This window comes from Physella acuta, unplaced genomic scaffold (genome assembly GCF_028476545.2).
Source record: "Physella acuta isolate Inbredline_101_S28 unplaced genomic scaffold, ASM2847654v3 ptg000816l, whole genome shotgun sequence".
NCBI lineage: Eukaryota > Metazoa > Mollusca > Gastropoda > Physidae > Physella > Physella acuta.
In genome coordinates, this window is record NW_026732334.1 from 356,617 (window position 1) to 375,862 (window position 19,246).

A 19,246-nucleotide genomic window follows, 5' to 3' on the forward strand; every position below is an offset into this window, starting at 1 on the left:
AAAATGTTTTATAAAGTAAATCAACTAATGGTACAAATGTACTTATGGCTTTGTATTATCTGAGTCAGCATTAATTAAAAATTATTAACTAAATGTTCAAGGATATGCATTTATTTTAAATAAATAAATGCTGATGATCTGTAAAAGATGTGCTAAAATTGTTTTCTGTCATCATTACCGACTTTGCATTAATGTTATGTAAGAAAATATTACATTGAAGGGTTTTCTATTAAACAAAAAATATCATACATAGTTGTTTTTGATTTTAGATTTTTATTTTTATTTTGACATAACATGCTTAAAAATTAATTCCATAGTGAAAAGCTAACCAAATATATCTCAATAATGATGGAATCCTCCGTAAAATGTAAATACTTTGCTAATATGCCAAAGTTTTTTTAGTGTATAGTATAACGTTTCGGGGTAGGGGGTTTGTTGGATGGCATCGAATACATTTATATAATCATATAAATATAATCACAGCTCAGTGCCATACTATACGCATCAGCTGACCTTAAATCTAGGGAAATACTACACCCTACTTACACAACGAGCAGTCACTGCCTCGGTACCCAGGCTTGCATCCATCCGTACACTCCCCTGTTATGAAATCACACGTTCCGTTTTCTCCACAGTTTACGGAGCAGTTCTTCAGACACCCATCGCCGTATTGCAATTCTGGACATACTATAATGACAAGACTTTTCTTGTTAGAGAATACGTTTGAACAGTGTTTCTTCCAGAATTTTTTCACCGGGGGGTGCACTTGAAATTTTCGGTGGGGGGGGGGGCGTTGGCTCCCCCCACAACTCCCCCCGATGAGATGCCTGGAAGAAACTCTGCGTTTGAACAGATGTTTTCAATAATAATTATACTTTTTTCCTAAATAAAGACATTAACTGTATCTAAGACAGGATTAAGTATGCGTATAACCTACCATGATCACAGAAGTCTCCAATATAGCCATCGGGACAATGAAAGCAAAAACCGTTTGTAGCGTTACATTCAGATCGCTCACAGCTTGGGGAACAGATCTTTGTACAGTTTGGCCCGTAGAAATGATTCTCACAAGCTGTTTCATATGGGGATGTAAAAGTATACCTCAGTAATACCTCAGTGATACCTCAGTGATACCTCAGTAATACTTCAGTGATACATCAGTGATACCTCAGTGATACATCAGTGATACCTCAGTGATACCACGATGATACCTCAGTGATACCTCAGTGATACCTCAGTGATACCTCAGTGATACCTCAGTGATACCTCAGTGATACCTCAGTGATACCTCAGTGATACCTCAGTGATACCTCAGTGATACCTCAGTGATACCTCAGTGATACCTCAGTGATACCTCAGTGATACCTCAGTGATACCTCAGTGATACCTCAGTGATACCTCAGTGATACCTCAGTGATACCTCAGTGATACCTCAGTGATACCTCAGTGATACCTCAGTGATACCTCAGTGATACCTCAGTGATACCTCAGTGATACCTCAGTGATACCTCAGTGATACCTCAGTGATACCTCAGTGATACCTCAGTGATACCTCAGTGATACCTCAGTGATACCTCAGTGATACCTCAGTGATACCTCAGTGATACCTCAGTGATACCTCAGTGATACCTCAGTGATACCTCAGTGATACCTCAGTGATACCTCAGTGATACCTCAGTGATACCTCAGTGATACCTCAGTGATACCTCAGTGATACCTCAGTGATACCTCAGTGATACCTCAGTGATACCTCAGTGATACCTCAGTGATACCTCAGTGATACCTCAGTGATACCTCAGTGATACCTCAGTGATACCTCAGTGATACCTCAGTGATACCTCAGTGATACCTCAGTGATACCTCAGTGATACCTCAGTGATACCTCAGTGATACCTCAGTGATACCTCAGTGATACCTCAGTGATACCTCAGTGATACCTCAGTGATACCTCAGTGATACCTCAGTGATACCTCAGTGATACCTCAGTGATACCTCAGTGATACCTCAGTGATACCTCAGTGATACCTCAGTGATACCTCAGTGATACCTCAGTGATACCTCAGTGATACCTCAGCTTTTGAACGTTAGTTGATTCTAACACATACCCAGTTTGGTATAAATGCAAATTCAAACGAATTTTTGTTAAGTCTTTCAAGGTAAAATTACATTATTCCCACATAGTTTGAAACTTAAGAAATGACGTTATTGAAACAATGTGCAAAGCCTAAGTAATAATGCTAGTTTATTATATAAACATACACATATTTGTTGGACTGCATTTAATTTCACAATCATCTCACACAACATCGCAGCTAAACAAATAGTGTATCGTCATTTTACCATTATAAATTCTATATTCAACCACACAGGTAACCAAAGCACATAGCATCACTCACGTGAATTACAGTACTCGCCGTAAAACCCGGGGACACAGCTAATACACTGGCCTTTGTATCTATCACACGTTGAGTTGAGACAGCGCGTGGAGCAGTTGAAGCCACAGTTGGGGCCGTAGTGATCTTTGTTACATACTAGGAGAACATAGTGAGAGTGTATTATATATATATATATATATATATATATATATATATATATATATATATATATATATATATATATATATATATATATATATATGTATAATGTGAAAAATAATAGCTGTAGGTGTAGTAGTAGTAACCTTGAATGCACACATACGGTAGTAAAGGCTATAGTTAGGTCTACTGTCTCTGTGTTGAGTTCAAAGAAACAAAGTGTCACCTACTTTGATTACACTGCGGCCCCGTGTATCCATCTACACATCCTTTAGGGCAGACTCCATTATCAGGATTACATACGATGTCTGCACAGTATCCACAGGTCTGCTTACATTGTAATCCATAACTACCTGGTGCACACACTGTAATGGATGTATTTTTATATTAAACAATGTATACATGTATAATGGACTTACTAATTGTACATCTATTCAAGCCTTTATCATCTGCTTTGTGCTACTGAAGCTACAATTTTGGTTTTGTTTAGTCATCTATTTTTAATGAAATCATTTTAGCCATAACTGCCGAATTATGTCAGTTGCCCTGGTGTAGCATTGTGTTTGTTAAAATAAAATGATAAACTAGATTTATCTTTTTATAAAATTAAAACTTAAATTCATTAAAATTGTATCTTCTATTTTATCGATTGATTCGATATTAATATTAAACAATCAGTAGTAAAATTGCCTAAACTTTATAGAGCGGTACCTTGTTGACAGCCATCACCGAAATACCCAGATGCGCATCCAGACAAACAACTTCCGGTTGTAGGAAAACATATTTCATTCGTATCATTGCACCGACATTTACTGCAGTTCATTCCAAATTTTTTATTATCACATGTGTTATCTGTGCGATGGTAAACGTGGGTATAAAAAACATGGTAATCTATCGTTTTGGGTACGTAAAATCGCCCGCGGCTATTAATGTACGAAAACGTTACCTCATTGTCAAGGCTGTAATAGAAGTATATTGTGATATGTTTGTGTCAAATATTATAGATAAATCTATATATATAAAGCAAAGTGGTCAAGTGCCCGATAGGGCACTTCCCGGCGCCGCAGGCGCGTCAAATTTGGCACGATGGTGCATTCGGGCGATATAACACGAAGGCCGGTGACGGTTGGCCGAAAAGTCTACGGAGAAGGGGTCAAAACTGACCTCGACTGACCGGCGCCTTATATGGGCTATATTACGAAAAAAAATTTCCTCCGACGACCCCCCTTGAAATTTTGTGATGTGGTAGGAGAACACCTTGGGGTGTCACAAAAAACTCGCCATGTCCGGGAAAATTCGGGAAATTGGTCAAAACTGACCAGTCGTATTTCCCTATATAATCTTTGTATTTTATGGGAAAAACAGAGGGTCATTTCAAAACGGATTTTAGGGCACTTACCCTGTTTACATCTGGCTAATTTTTGACATGTTTATAGGTAAATGGCTTGACCGTAGGGCTGACCTGTCGGTCTTACTCAAAGCCCTCGACGAGGGCTAAAAAGTGACCGCGAGTGAAATTCTCTTTATATGAGCTCTATTACGAAAAAAAATTTCCTCCGACGACCCCCCTTGATATTTTGTGAGGTGGTAGGAGAACGCCTTGGGGTGTCACAAAAAACTCGCCATGTCCGGGAAAAATCGGGAAATGGGTCAAAACTGACCAGTCGTATTTGCCTATATAATCTTTGTATTTTATGGGGAAAACAGAGGGTCATTTCAAAACGGATTTTAGGGCACTTACCCTATTTACATCTGGCTAAGTTTTGGCATGCTTATAGGTAAATGGCTTGGCCGTAGGGCGGACCTGTCGGTTTGACTCAAAGCACTCGACGAGGGCTAAAAAGTGACCGCGAGTGAAATTCTCTTTATATGAGCTCTATTACGAAAAAAAATTTCCTCCGACGACCCCCCTTGAAATTTTGTGAGGTGGTAGGAGAACACCTTGGGGTGTCACAAAAAACTCGCCATGTCCGGGAAAAATCGGGAAATGGGTCAAAACTGACCAGTCGTATTTCCCTATATAATCTATGTATTTTATGGGAAAAACGGAGGGTCATTTCAAAACGGATTTTAGGGCACTTACCCTGTTTACATCTGGCTAATTTTTGGCATGTTTATAGGTAAATGGCTTGACCGTAAAGCAGACCTGTCGGTCTTACTCAAAGCCCTCGACGAGGGCTAAAAAGTGACCGCGAGTGAAATTCTCTTTATATTAGCTCTATTACGAAAAAAAATTTCCTCCGACGACCCCCCTTATTATTTTGTGAGGTGGTAGGAGAACGCCTTGGGGAGTCACAAAAAACTCGCCATGTCCGGGAAAAATCGGGAAATGGGTCAAAACTGACCAGTCGTATTTCCCTATATAATCTTTGTATTTTATGGGAAAAACGGAGGGTCATTTCAAAACGGATTTTAGGGCACTTACCCTCTTTACATCTGGCTAATTTTTGGCATGTTTATAGGAAAATGGCTTGTCCGTAGGGCAGACCTGTCGGTCTCACTCAAAGCCCTCGACGAGGGCTAAAAAGTGACCGCGAGTGAAATTCTCTTAATATGAGCTCTATTACGAAAAAAAATTTCCTCCGACGACCCCCCTTGATATTTTGTGAGGTGGTAGGAGAACGCCTTAGGGTGTCACAAAAAACTCGGCATATCTGGGAAAACTTCGTAAAGGGGTCAAAACTGACCAGTTGTATTTCCCTATATAATCTTTGTATTTTATGGGAAAAACAGAGGGTCATTTCAACGCAGACTTTAGGGTACTTAATCTCAGTATATCTGGCTAATTTTTTGCATGCTCCTAGGTCAATGGCTTGACCTTTAGGGAAAACTGTCGGTTACACTCAAAGCCCTCGAAGAGGGCTAAAAAGTGACCGCGAGTGAAATTCTCGTTATGTGAGCTCTATTACGAAAAAAATTTTCCTCCGACGACCCCCCTTGATATTTTGTGAGGTGGTAGAAGAACACCTAGGAGTGTCACAAAAAACTCGGCATATCTGGGAAAACTTCGGAAAGCGGTCAAAACTGACCAGTTGTATTTCCCTATATAATCTTTGTATTTTATGGGAAAAACAGGGAAATTTTAACACAATTTTTAGGTTACTTAATGTCTGTACATCATGCTAAGTTTTTGCATACACTACTATAGATGACTAGGCCGTATGGAAAAACTGTTGGTGAAACTCAAAGCCCTCGACGAGGGCTAAAAGATGATCTTGAGTGAAATTCTCCTTATATGAGATATATATATATATATATATATATATATATATATATATATATATATATATATATATATATATATATATATATATATATATATAAATAAATTGACGAACGATCCCCTTAATATTATGTGACGTCGTAGACCGACCATGGAGGGTAACAAAAAAACTTTATTCCCGTCGGAAACAGCCATTATAGTCGTTAAATAAGTTCATATAACGTAATTTCTTATATAAGCAAACAATATAAGTAAACAATGACATACGTCATACGTTCAGTTTTCAAGGGAGGTAACGTTTTTAAAATTATTATTTTTCAAATAATTGTATACTATTTTAAACAGAAACAGAAAATGACGAAGTATAGCATTTGTTTTAGTACAAAATTAAGTTGTTAATTCAGTTAAGTATGTTAATTAAATTAATTAATTAATTTCAAAAGGCAATGTAATATAAACTATGAGATATACTGTTCATGAAACCTGTGTAGTTCTAATTCCATTTTAGTTATACATTGCGTACTTTCCAAAAATTCGCTACGGATCTGCATGTAAATGACTAACAAAAACATTTTTTCTAAAGTTAGAATTACTGTTTAAATTAAACTTATTAAACTTATTAAAGCACTCCACACCCAATCCATCGCTAAATAATTAAGTATTCAAATTCTCAAATGCCTTTTAAAAACCTAAGCGAAGCTAGGCAGTATGCCTAGTGAATAATAAACCTAAATCAATGGCTAAATATATCAATATAGGCCAGAAATTAACTTTAAACAGCTGTGTCTGCAAGCAAGATTTGATATATAAACAGCAGCCATTTGTAAAATAGAGTGACTTCCGCCTGAATCTCGCGCTTTAAGTCTATAAAAATAAAACTTTAACAAGATGGCTGCTATAGTAAATGAGCATGGTTGCATCTGTTGGAAACATCGCTGGTGTTCATTTATTACTGAAAAGTTTTAATTCAATTGTTTAAAAACAGGTACATAAATGAAACAAGGAAACATTTTTGTATTTTTCAAAACATAAATCCTCCTCAAAATGTGAAATAATTATAAAAATGTAAGGAGTCACCTGTTTTTCACATTACTAGTCGCGGGCGATTTTACGTACCTAAAACGATAGATTTCCAAAAACATAGACTTGCATGAGAACATCGTATAATCAGTACATACTTAAAGCTGCTAGATTATGTCATGATCGATAACATACCTCCATAAATCTCCACCTCGCATAGAGTCAGAGTATTGTCCACTGATATGCTGATAGAATCAGCAGCGACTGTTGTGTTGGGGCTGATGGTGTAGACGCTGAGGGCTGTGGTTTGTTTGTCCGTGTAGTTAAAGGTCATGTTGTTCCGGCTAAGAGTTAGCAGCTTAAACCCTTTGAGTCGATCCTGTAAATCCTCTGAGAAACAATTTAGCAGCTTTAATAAAACATAAACGTAATCACCTATGCTATAGACCTTGCATACACACATGGATCGTTGAGAAATATGAACAGCTATGAATAAGATTTCTGCACGTTCGTCTGGAAATTCTTGAGCTTTAGAACAAAAATACATTGCAACATCGAAAAGCAAAATTTTAAATCGTATATGTGATTTCTGCACGTTCGTCTGGAAATTCTTGAGCTTTAGAACAAAAATACATTGCAACATCGAAAAGCAAAATTTTAAATCGTATATGTGATGTCCTAAAATGTGAATAAAAAATTAGTCATCAAAGCAGAAACAGTGTGCCTTTGATGGCTGTTAATTTTTCAGAGTATAACGTATGAATTCATAAATTAATATAATGATTAGTGTGTGACCTACTTAGGTCGAGTCATTTTTATTTTGACATTGTATAATTCCTTATATGGAATGATGGTGTAACACCTGGGGTTTTTCCACTGACTTATTAAGGTGTTTGAAACATAGAAATTTTCCATTAAAATCTGATTGAATGATTCTGATCAGATGATTATCCCAACCAATGGCGACATGAGTTGAGGATAACCTCCCCTGTCACAGAAGTCTTTAATTGCACTGCACACTCGCAACACGAGGCAGTTTATCTTGACCTGGCAGTCTACGAGGCAGTTTTACCTTAGTCAGGCAGCCGTCCATATCGTCCGGCTATAGACTCTGACCATTTGAACGTGAGAGTACTTAAGTCCTGTGTGTGCTACGCTTTCTTAAAGTTGATTTAGTCTTCTAGTTTAATATTACTTGTCGCTAAGTAATTCTAGAAACTACAGCAGTGTTGTGTGGCCTGTAGCTGTTCTTTAGACAGTGTAGAAATCTGTGATAGTGTTTTTTCCTACATTGTGTAAGTTGGTTTTTGATATTTTATACATTAAATATTTTATTTAGTTCTACCTTGTGTTCTGCCACTTCTGAGTTCGCTGATTAAAAGGTCGTATGTAGATTGGATGAGTGTTAATTACAATAGTATCACTAGCTTCCCTAGACATTAAATTCGAGCCCTAGTGGTCGTTGTGTTAAGTGTTCATCCACTTAGGCCGTAAGGCATTTGCATATGACCCCGAAAAAAGAATCCGGGGACGTTCTCCTTCTATTTGGCTGATAGATAGGTTAACGTTACAAAGTGGGGGCTCGCCGAGATTTAATCTGTCGTTCCAGTTGTTGGTTATATCAGTTGAATACTAAGGTTAGTTGGATTTAGTTGTTTTTATATCCAGTAGCGCAGTGTCCTTACAACGCGCGCAAGCATAGAGTTATCTAGGTCAATAGCCAGACGTGTTGTCCTAGATTGAAGAGGTCAAGTACACGGCCCAACGCTGTGTGTTAAGTTAGTGAACCTAGGCTTGTTGTGATTTGAAAGTTAGTGTTATGGAGTCTTTTTTGGCTAATCCTACTTTTGAAGAGGTCGAGAAGTTGAGTAGAAAAGTTTTGATTAGTGTTGTTAAGGAATTGAAATTGGATTATTCTGTTACGCAGAAGTCAGAGGTGTTGAGAGATAAAATTGTTGTTCATTTCATTAATGAAGGGGTATTTGATGAAAGTTTGTTGGCTGGTGTATTACTTCGTGAGGAGAAAGTTGCTTTAGAGAAGGCATTAAAAGACCAGGAGTTAGAGGTTAAAATTGCTTTAGATAGGAGGAGGTTGGAATCAGAATTTGGTCAAGTTAGTGATGTCACTTCTCTGGTAGATCCAAAAAAGTTGTCGGTAGGGCAAGTGATTGCCAAATTTGGGAAATTAGTTCCTAAATTTGATGAAACAGATTTGGTCGTTTTCTTTAACTCGTTTGAGAGTTTAGCGAAGACATGTGAATGGCCCGAAACTTCCATTACTGCTTTATTGAGCTCTGTCCTTACTGGGAAAGCTGCAAAAACATACCAGGCACTCTCTCACGACGTTCAAAATAACTATAGTTTGGTCAAGACTGCCATTTTAAAGGCCTACGCACTGACGCCCGAGGCCTATCGGACAAAATTCCGAACACTCCGCAAGTTACCCACACAATCATATGTGGAATTTCTCTTTGAAAAGGAGAAAATATTCTCAAGGTGGCTACACTCTGAGGAAGTTTCTGAGTTTGAGAAACTCAGGTCACTTATCCTAAGGGAAGAATTCCTATCGTCCCTGCCTGAAGAGATACGACTACACATTCTGGATAACAAGATAACTGACATCCAGAAGGCTGCTGAGTCGGCTGACACATATATGTTGGTGCATAAGAAACCACCAGTGTCAGGAAACCGCCTCAACCCCGTGCTTCCCCTTTTTGGCAGCAATCCTCCTGTTGGCCAACACGTGAAGGCATTACAGTCCAGAGAGAAACCAAGATCAACTCTCAATCGGCGAGCAGTATGCCAGTTCTGCAAAAGGCCTGGTCATCATGTCAAGGACTGTTACAAACGTCGTCAATATAACAGAGAGGTGGTGCGTACTTCTGCGCACTATGCTCTATCCCCTCAAGCTGCCGGCTCAACTATGAACTCTAGAATTCAAAAGGACTCTAACCCTAAGTGTCCGCAAGAAGGTAGTCAAGTCTCCACACATTATGTGCAGTCACATTTTGACTGTTCTCGCCACCATCCAGTTTCTTCCGAGTCTACCGATCTCGAGGGATCGAGAAAAGTTGACTTTTCATCTTTTATTGCCGAAGCCATCATTAGCAAACCAGGTGATCCGTTGTCTCAGCGGAATATCACCGTCCTAAGAGACACAGGAGCGTCACAATCACTCCTTTTGAAAAGTTCAATGGACATTACACCAGAGACGAACACCGGAAGGATTTCCATTATCCAGGGAGTGGGGACAAAATCAACTGTCGTCCCTCTACACAAGTTTGCCCTGAAACATCATCTCGTCGAAGGTGAGGTCATTTTAGGTGTGATAGATAGTATTCCAGTCCCAGGAGTACACCTACTTCTAGGGAATGACCTTGCGGGAAGCAAAGTATACCCCTGTACGGTTTCAGACCCTTTGTCAACAGTTCCAGATAATGATTATGAACTGTATCCTGCATGTGCGGTGACAAGAAGCCAGACCAAACAATTGGCTGACACAACGTCTGAACCACATCTACCATCATCGTCAAGAAATTCGACTCCCAAACTGGAGTCTATGCTTCCAGAAAACACAAGCCTGGGCTTACCCCTGAGGATATCTCAGGAAGACATCATTAAAGCTCAACAAGTCGACGCGGAACTCAAAGCAACGGTCGAAAAATCTCTATCATCTGACGATGGAGAATATTTCGCCGAGAATGGCCTCTTCTTTCGTCGCGCTATACCAGTGATTGCCTCACCAGCCGAACCATGGTTGGGTAAAAACCAGCTGTGGGTCCCTCCACCTTATCGGCATGAAATACTTAAGCTGGCACATGACCATCCAATGTCAGCGCACCCAGGTGTCACTAAAACGACGGCGAAGATCAAAGAACTGTTCTTTTGGCCCAAAATGAGAAAAGATGTGTCGCGTTACTGCAGAAGTTGCACGAACTGTCAGTTGGCCGGAAAGCCAAACCAGACAATTCCTAAGGCCCCTTTGAGTCCGATTCCTGTATTAGAAGAACCTTTTTCTAAAATCGTCATGGACTGTGTAGGCCCCTTGCCTAAAACCAAGGCGGGCAACGAGTACCTACTTACCTTTATGTGTTCAAGTACCCGTTTTCCCGAGGCGATTCCCTTACGGAACATTAAGGCAAAGACTGTAGTCAGAGCCATGACCCGGTTCTTCACTACCTTTGGATTACCTAGAATTGTGCAAACAGATCAAGGCAGCAACTTCACCAGTCACCATTTTCAGGAAGCGCTAGCCAAGCTAGGCGTTACCCACATCACCAGCTCAGCCTACCACCCTCAGTCTCAAGGCGTACTTGAGAGGTTCCACCAATCCCTCAAAACCATGCTAAGGACATTCGCTAACAGTAACACCCAATGGGATGAGTCTGTTCCTTGGATTATTTTCGCCGCGAGGGACTGTGTCCAGGACTCTTTAGGCTACTCGCCTTTTCAACTTGTGTTTGGACATTCTGTCCGTGGCCCCCTGAAGCTGATACACGAACGTTGGACAGGTACCAGTGATCATCCAGTGGAAAACTTCGACGATTTTCACGTTCGACTGAAAGCCGTGTGCGAAATGGCTCACAAGAACTTAAGAAAGGCCCAAGTTAGAATGAAAGAACTGTATGATAAGAGTTCTTGTAAACGAACATTCAATCCAGGCGACAAAGTTCTTGTGCTAGTGCCTAATCTGAACAATGCGTTATCCTTGAGATATTGTGGACCCTTTACTGTGCATTCAAAATTAAGTGATTTGAACTATGTTGTCAATACACCCGACAGAAGAAAGAAACAGACAGTGTATCATGTCAACTCACTGAAAAAGTATTATGATAATTGTAACAATTTTCATTCCACAGCTAAAATTACTTTACCTGTATGTTCAAATGTTTCTGATGATGTGATACATGATAAATTGAAACCCCCAAAATTGGTAAATTCTCCCTTTTTAGATAATTTGAATGTCCACCTTATGCATTTGTCCACAGAGGAAAGCCATAGATTGTCTCAGTTATTTGAGACATTTCCCTCTATTTTTGGGGATGTCCCCAAAGAAGCGAAGGTTCCACCCCATAATGTAGACGTTGGTGACGCAAAACCCATTAAACAACACCCCTATAGAGTTAACCCGGAAAAAGCTGCTTTGATAAAAGATGAAATTGATTATATGCTCAAGAATGATATCATTGAGCCCAGTTTCAGCAACTGGAGTTCCCCATGTCTCCTAGTCCCGAAAGACGGTGGATCTTTCAGGTTTGTGACCGACTTTAGGAAGGTGAATGCGCTCACCAAAGCTGATTCCTATCCCTTACCTCGGATAGAAGATGTTATTGATAAAGTTGGTCAAGCTAAGATAATTTCCAAAATTGATTTACTTTCAGGATACTGGCAAATCCCCTTATCTGACCGTGCAAAAGAAATATCTGCTTTTGTAACCCCTAATGGTTTTTATAGATACAAACGTATGCCCTTTGGTATGCAAAATGCTGGTCAAACTTTCCAGAGAGTCATTAACTCTGTCATTGCTGACATAGACCAATGTGAGGCCTACATAGATGATATAGTTGTATTTTCTAATACTTTTGAAGAACATATTGTTCAGTTGACTAACCTTTTTAGAAAATTGTCTGAAGTTAATTTTACTGTAAACTTACATAAAAGTGATTTCTGTAAAGCTTCAATTACCTATTTGGGTTATCAAGTGGGAACGAACCAAGTTCGGCCCATTGGAGCTAAAGTAGATGCTATTGTAAAGTTGCCACCTCCCAAAAATTGTAAAGAGATCAAAAAGTTCCTTGGGATGGCTGGTTACTATAGGCGGTTCTGTCAAAACTTTTCAGCTATTGCTGAACCTCTTACTGCATTATTGAAAAAGGGTGTTGAATTTGAATGGTCCAATAAATGTCAAGAAGCTTTTTTAACCATTAAGTCATTTTTATCAAATGCTCCTGTTATGGCTGCACCAAATTTTAGCAAGCCCTTTAAACTTGCCATTGATGCTAGCAACTTAGCCATTGGCTCAGTCCTATTTCAAGAAGACAACATGGGAATTGACCATCCCATTGCCTTTTTTTCCAGGAAGTTAAATGAGAACCAAAAGAATTATTCTACTATTGAAAAAGAAGCTTTAGCTTTGGTTTTATCATTACAACATTTTGAAGTCTATGTCTCTTCTTCAACCAATCCAGTCAGAGTGTTTTCTGACCATGATCCCCTGAAATTTACCTCTAAGTTAGGACAGACAAATCAAAGAATATTGAGATGGTGCTTATATTTCCAAAATTTTAATCTGGAAATTTCACACATTAAGGGTAGTGATAATGTTGTGGCTGATTGTTTGTCAAGGATGTAAAATCTTGTTGCACACATTGATCATGTGACATGCTTCGTGGTTCATTAGGACCATAGACAGGTTTTGTTTGAGTGTCACTCATATGAAAATGAGTGGTGTGAGTTAGAATTTTTCAAAATTCCAATCCTGTTGAATATTTTGTTTATTTTCAGGTGAACCTTAATTAAAGGTGGTTTTTGATTATATGTAATCTTTTATAATAATATGTCTCTTATGACTCAATTGATATTGTAGCTAGTCATTGAAATAAAGGTCTTACCCTGGCGGGTTTACCACTTTTAATATCCACATGGAAATATTGTAATACCCTTTTTCGAGGGATTTTGATGTATAATTACTTTTTGAAGGGTTACTCCCCTTTCACCAATTGTAAAAGTTGGAGTTACTTCCCTTTTATGTTCAGGGATATTTTCATCTGGTATTATGATTTTGATTGAACCTACATTTGTAAAACATTTTTGTTATTTCATTGCCAGATTGGTTCCCTATGTATGTTTTTGTGGAACCTATCTGTCACTTCCAAAAAGGGAGGGGATGTGACCTACTTAGGTCGAGTCATTTTTATTTTGACATTGTATAATTCCTTATATGGAATGATGGTGTAACACCTGGGGTTTTTCCACTGACTTATTAAGGTGTTTGAAACATAGAAATTTTCCATTAAAATCTGATTGAATGATTCTGATCAGATGATTATCCCAACCAATGGCGACATGAGTTGAGGATAACCTCCCCTGTCACAGAAGTCTTTAATTGCACTGCACACTCGCAACACGAGGCAGTTTATCTTGACCTGGCAGTCTACGAGGCAGTTTTACCTTAGTCAGGCAGCCGTCCATATCGTCCGGCTATAGACTCTGACCATTTGAACGTGAGAGTACTTAAGTCCTGTGTGTGCTACGCTTTCTTAAAGTTGATTTAGTCTTCTAGTTTAATATTACTTGTCGCTAAGTAATTCTAGAAACTACAGCAGTGTTGTGTGGCCTGTAGCTGTTCTTTAGACAGTGTAGAAATCTGTGATAGTGTTTTTTCCTACATTGTGTAAGTTGGTTTTTGATATTTTATACATTAAATATTTTATTTAGTTCTACCTTGTGTTCTGCCACTTCTGAGTTCGCTGATTAAAAGGTCGTATGTAGATTGGATGAGTGTTAATTACAATAGTATCACTAGCTTCCCTAGACATTAAATTCGAGCCCTAGTGGTCGTTGTGTTAAGTGTTCATCCACTTAGGCCGTAAGGCATTTGCATATGACCCCGAAAAAAGAATCCGGGGACGTTCTCCTTCTATTTGGCTGATAGATAGGTTAACGTTACAAGTGTTTTTAATTTATTTGTTTAAAAAAACAATGACTTGTTTATTAATCGACGGATTGGATGTTAAATTCTATTTATATTCAACTACTTTAGATTGCGACAAAAAGCAGGTCGCCATTTAGGTTTGATTAATCAAACTTCACGTTATATTTGCATGCCTACTACACTCAATAGAGGAAATTATGTTTTTATGCTTACTTCGATTGTATAGAATAAATCGATTAACATTGACTGTCTGAGCAAATGTCAGGTTCCAATACACCTTTCCTGGATTTGTTGAGGAACATGAGTTTTGGTTAAAATCGTTGCTTGTATTCCCGTCAACGGCTTTGGAAGAGTCGTAGATAAAGACGCCGGACGTGTAGTTGCTGGTTTGTGTAGTAGCTGCTTTCAAAGCCAAGTTTCTACCTGTGAAATAAAACTATGTTCAATTCACGCTGCGAGCAATACAAATACGTATTTATATCAAATATAATGTGGTGTTAGAAAAGGACGCAATGATGTAAATTGTTTCATTTTTATTAGATTTTTAAACGTTGCGCACGTTTCGGAAAGGATTATGTGGATTATAAAATCTTTGCTTTTAGATTTTAACTGTTGCTTCATTGATGGCTCTCGGCTGCTGCAAATGTGTTTTTGATTATCTTAGATGTTTTCTATTGTTAAACGTTACTAAACACAATTGCATTTTTAAAGGTTTAAAATATTTTATTTATTTTCAATGAGGTAAAAAATGACGTCTAACAAAAAGGTCTAATGAAAACTGTAATGAATAATATTTATTTTCTTAAGGCTGTAGCTTTAATAAAATAAATACGTTTGTTATTTCTATAAGGTTTGAATAAGATTATCAATATTAATAGGATACGTTTGATTTGTCTTCTAATTCGTGAACAAAATGAATTCATTGACTAATACACGTATATGTAGGTTTTTTTACTTGTGTAGGTTTCAACCAAGTCAACCTCCCCCCAGTAGCGTAGCGAAGGGGGGGGGGGGGGGGCGGGGGGGGGACATATGTCCCCGGGCGCCGACCTTAGGGGGGGGGCGCCAAATTGAAAGTTTGAAGTGGGGGGGTGCAAATGAAAAGTTCGAGGGGGGGTGCAAATCGAAAGTTTGAGGGGGCGGGGTGCAAATGAAAAGTTCGAGGGGGGGTGCACATCGAAAATTTGCTCCCAAGGGGGCACCAAATTGAAAGTATGTCCCCGGGAGCCGGGAAGGGTCGCTACGCCTATGCCTCCCCCCCCCCCCCCCCCGCACCTTACTACACATTTTCACCTGTCCAAATTGGACGACAAAAATCGATGTCCCAATGGGTCAGGGCGGAAGGGCCTAAATCGATGGGTTCCTTTGAAGCAAAGAGGCTTTAACGGGGTGGGGTATGCGTAATAGGAAATCGGTTAGAGTGTGCTGTGTAAAGTGAAAGACCGTTTTCCAACGAGAAACTGGGTCATCTAGTGGTATACTACAAATCAAAGGCCTGTCAAATTTTAAATTTTAACACTTTGTTAATTCACATAATAGCTAGAACGTTTTCGGTTTTATTTGATTGCCATCGAAATGCTTTTATTTTCCCAAGAAATCCAGGAAGTATAATTCCCTATTTCAAACATTGGCCTATATTTAACTAAAATTAGAGTTTTATTTCGCCGTGAATGTATATAAAAGAAAAAAAACTATTTGCTATTTTAGAATTCTAAATCCGAAGCACAATATGAATGAATACCTCTTGGACAACAATACGAACCTCCACTGATATAAATAGAACACACAGACAACCCGGAAGTGTTGGAAGCAAACGTGAGCGTCATTAACTGGACCGCTGAGGTCAAGGTGCAGTAGACGTCCACTGTGTTTGTGTTGTAGACTTTAGTTTGGTTGTTCAGACACGGGAGGGTGGTGCTGTTGGTAGCCTGGCTAACTCTGAAGGTCATCACTGGTAGAGTTGCTATACCTAGAGGGGTCAACATAGAAAGTGGTAATGGCATTAACAGATGGTATGGCTATGATAGTTTTGGTTAGCTCTAAAGGTCATCACTGGTAGGGTTGCTATACCTATAATGGTCAACACAGTTTAGTGCAAATGGTAACGGTATTAACACAAATGGTATAGCCATGACAGTTTCGCTTAACTCTGAAGGTATTCACTGGTAGTGTTGCTATATTTATAGAGATCAACACAGTTTGGTTTGAAATATAATGGAACTACGAATATTATAGGCTGATGTGATTTGAAGGGAGCAGTCTGAATTTAGTTGTTATGTTTTTGTGTTTTAAATCCAAGGTTTTGCCTTAATTAGTCTGCCACACAATCTAAAAGATTGTGTATTATTTCTAAGTTGATTTATTGGCAAAGATATTTTAAGAACTAATTTAAATATCTCTAACCACATTAAGCACATGTTTAAAATACTTTCTTCGTGATTCCTGTATTGTAAGTTCAGTCTTTGCTTAATTAATTTCCTACTTGCAAGTAAAATAACTGTGGAACTTTGAAGTCGTTTGTATTAAACATGAGTTTCCGTAGTGGGTAAGACATACTGAGTGATATAGCCGGTAGTTATGTTATCATCACAAACTTATAAGTGGCTTTGTTAGATAAGCTTATATGTTAATAAGTCTCGTGCATTATTGCAACTTACTTGCATTAGGAATGATAAACTGTACCCAGTTGATGAAATAAGCAGTGGGCCATGAGAGGGTTAAATTCTGTAGACTTGAGCAGCTTGTATCGTCCCCATCCGTGGCCTTGCTGGTGTTGGGTGTGGCTGTAGCACCAATGTTGGCCAGGTCCTCTGTTAAGAGTGTTTGGTACTTCATGAAGTGTATAACGTTATTTCAATGTTTCCCCCCTTCTACAAGTCAGAAGTTGAATGTCGGTAGTCATTGTTTTGTGACATGTCGTGTCATACATACGGTATCTGTACTTAATTGTCATTCTTAAGGTACATTCTATAATATGACATGTCATACTTTTGATGCTGACACAACTGAACATCATAATTATTGTTTTGAGGTATATATCGTGTCGTACTTACGTTACCGGCATGCACCTCTTATTTTATGCCATACTTTTTGTACTCTCATATGCAATGTCATACTAACGGTACTTGTACATAAACTTTCTCGTGTGTACTGTATTTGTACATAAACCATGACGTACGTACGGTACTTGTACATAAACTGTTTCGTGTGTACTGTATTAGTACATAAACCATGACGTACGTACGGTACTTGTACATAAACTGTTTCGTGTGTACTGTATTAGTACATAAACCATGACGTACATACGGTACTTGTACATAAACTGTTTCGTGTGTACTGTACTTGTACATAAACCATGACGTACATACGGTACTTGTACATAAACTGTTTCGTGTGTACTGTATTTGTACATAAACCATGACGTACGTACGGTATTTGTACATAAACTGTGTCAGGCTTACTGTACTTTGTACATAAAACGTCACATACAGTGTACACACTGTGTCGTGTCATATTTAATGTACTTTGTACATAAAACGTCACATACAGTGTACACACTGTGTCATGTCATACTTACGGTACTGGCACAGAGGTCCAAACCATCCCAGCGAACATGACGTGGCATTGACGCAGACACCACTGACGTCACAGCCCTTAGCACAGCGACATTTGAACTGGCATGGCGCGCCGAACCACCCCTGGTCACATGCTAGTCGTACCGAAAATGACGTACATATTAATACTCGCCAGTGTAGCCCAGTGTCAAAATATATATTCTAGGGTATGGGGTCATCCATAAATGACATCACACGTCGTCACATAAAGCCAGACCCCCCCCCCCCTAAAATGACGTCACACCTCAACCTTCAACCCCCGCCCCATCAAAATTGCAGTTGAATTTTTTTAAAACATTGATATTTTTCCAAAATCTTGTCTAAACTATTACAATTTATTAAAACAGTTATCTAAAACGCGAAATAACGTCTAAAACTCGTTTTCTAACATTGCTTTTTTATAATGCAAAAATATGACGTCGCAACATCTGAACACCCCCCCCCCTCCCCCTCATCACACATCGTCACAAAATTACGGACCCCCCCATCCCCCCTACGAGTGTGACGTCATTTATGGATGACCCCTATGTAAAGAAACATTACAGCGTGTGATAAATGATCAGCGTTTCTCCCAGGCATCTCTTCGGGGAGTCTGGTGTAGAAACACTGTAAATGACTGCTTTCACAATGACAGAATCAAACATAGGATATACAGAATGCTTTAACATACTTGTATCTGATAATAAGAGGCACATACCTGATTGTGAGGCTGGTACCAAGCAAGCCAAGTAAATAGACAACAAATATAATCCAAATAACATGTTTTTGATGTGATGTGGACGAATTGCTAATCACGCTTATGCTACAGTCTTCACAGTTCGTAATTTAAAACAGCTGTCTGTGATGTTATTGCTAAATGTTTACATGTATTGGTGTTAAGATCAGCTTTTGATCTTCTGAATGAAAACACAAATCACCCAGCTTTAAGATCACTTCCTTTATCACAAATTCTATGTAAAAATTTAACTAGACTTAATATGTAACACCTCTTAAAACACGAGTATAAGGAACGAAATTATTTCGCTGCACTAATTCAAGATTTAAATTGAATCGATTTACAATTCTTCCATAATGGAAACGATACGTTTGGTGGAAATTTCTCGCCAGTTAGGTTTAGGACAAGTGTAAACACATAAAGTGCCCCTATTAAAACCTGTGTTGACGAGTTCTATTGCTGGAGCTGTGAATAGACCGGTTCCAG

The 19,246-nt window shown here is 38.8% G+C and overlaps 1 protein-coding gene across 1 annotated transcript; it reads right to left on the minus strand.

Moving 5' to 3' along the window:
- Positions 1 to 2,756: 2,756 nt before the first annotated feature.
- On the minus strand, positions 2,757 to 18,806 carry LOC131951614 (uncharacterized). Its single transcript, XM_059313946.1, has 8 exons — positions 18,743 to 18,806; positions 18,009 to 18,140; positions 17,089 to 17,241; positions 16,194 to 16,400; positions 14,645 to 14,854; positions 6,973 to 7,167; positions 3,246 to 3,386; positions 2,757 to 2,899 (listed from the first exon to the last, which is right to left on the minus strand). The coding sequence occupies exons 1-8, from the start codon at positions 18,804 to 18,806 to the stop codon at positions 2,757 to 2,759; spliced, it is 1,245 nt and encodes a 414-aa protein (XP_059169929.1).
- Positions 18,807 to 19,246: the final 440 nt, after the last annotated feature.

Bases quoted from the DNA above. Each gene is read 5' to 3' on its own strand.
- LOC131951614 (XM_059313946.1), bottom strand. From the start codon at position 18,806: ATGTTATTTGGATTATATTTGTTGTCTATTTACTTGGCTTGCTTGGTA. The intron at 17,242-18,008 runs GTAAGTATGACA...CACTCTTAACAG, and splicing joins TGGACCTCTGTGCCAGTACC to AGGACCTGGCCAACATTGGT. The intron at 14,855-16,193 runs GTTCGTATTGTT...TTTATTTCACAG, and splicing joins TTCTATTTATATCAGTGGAG to GTAGAAACTTGGCTTTGAAA.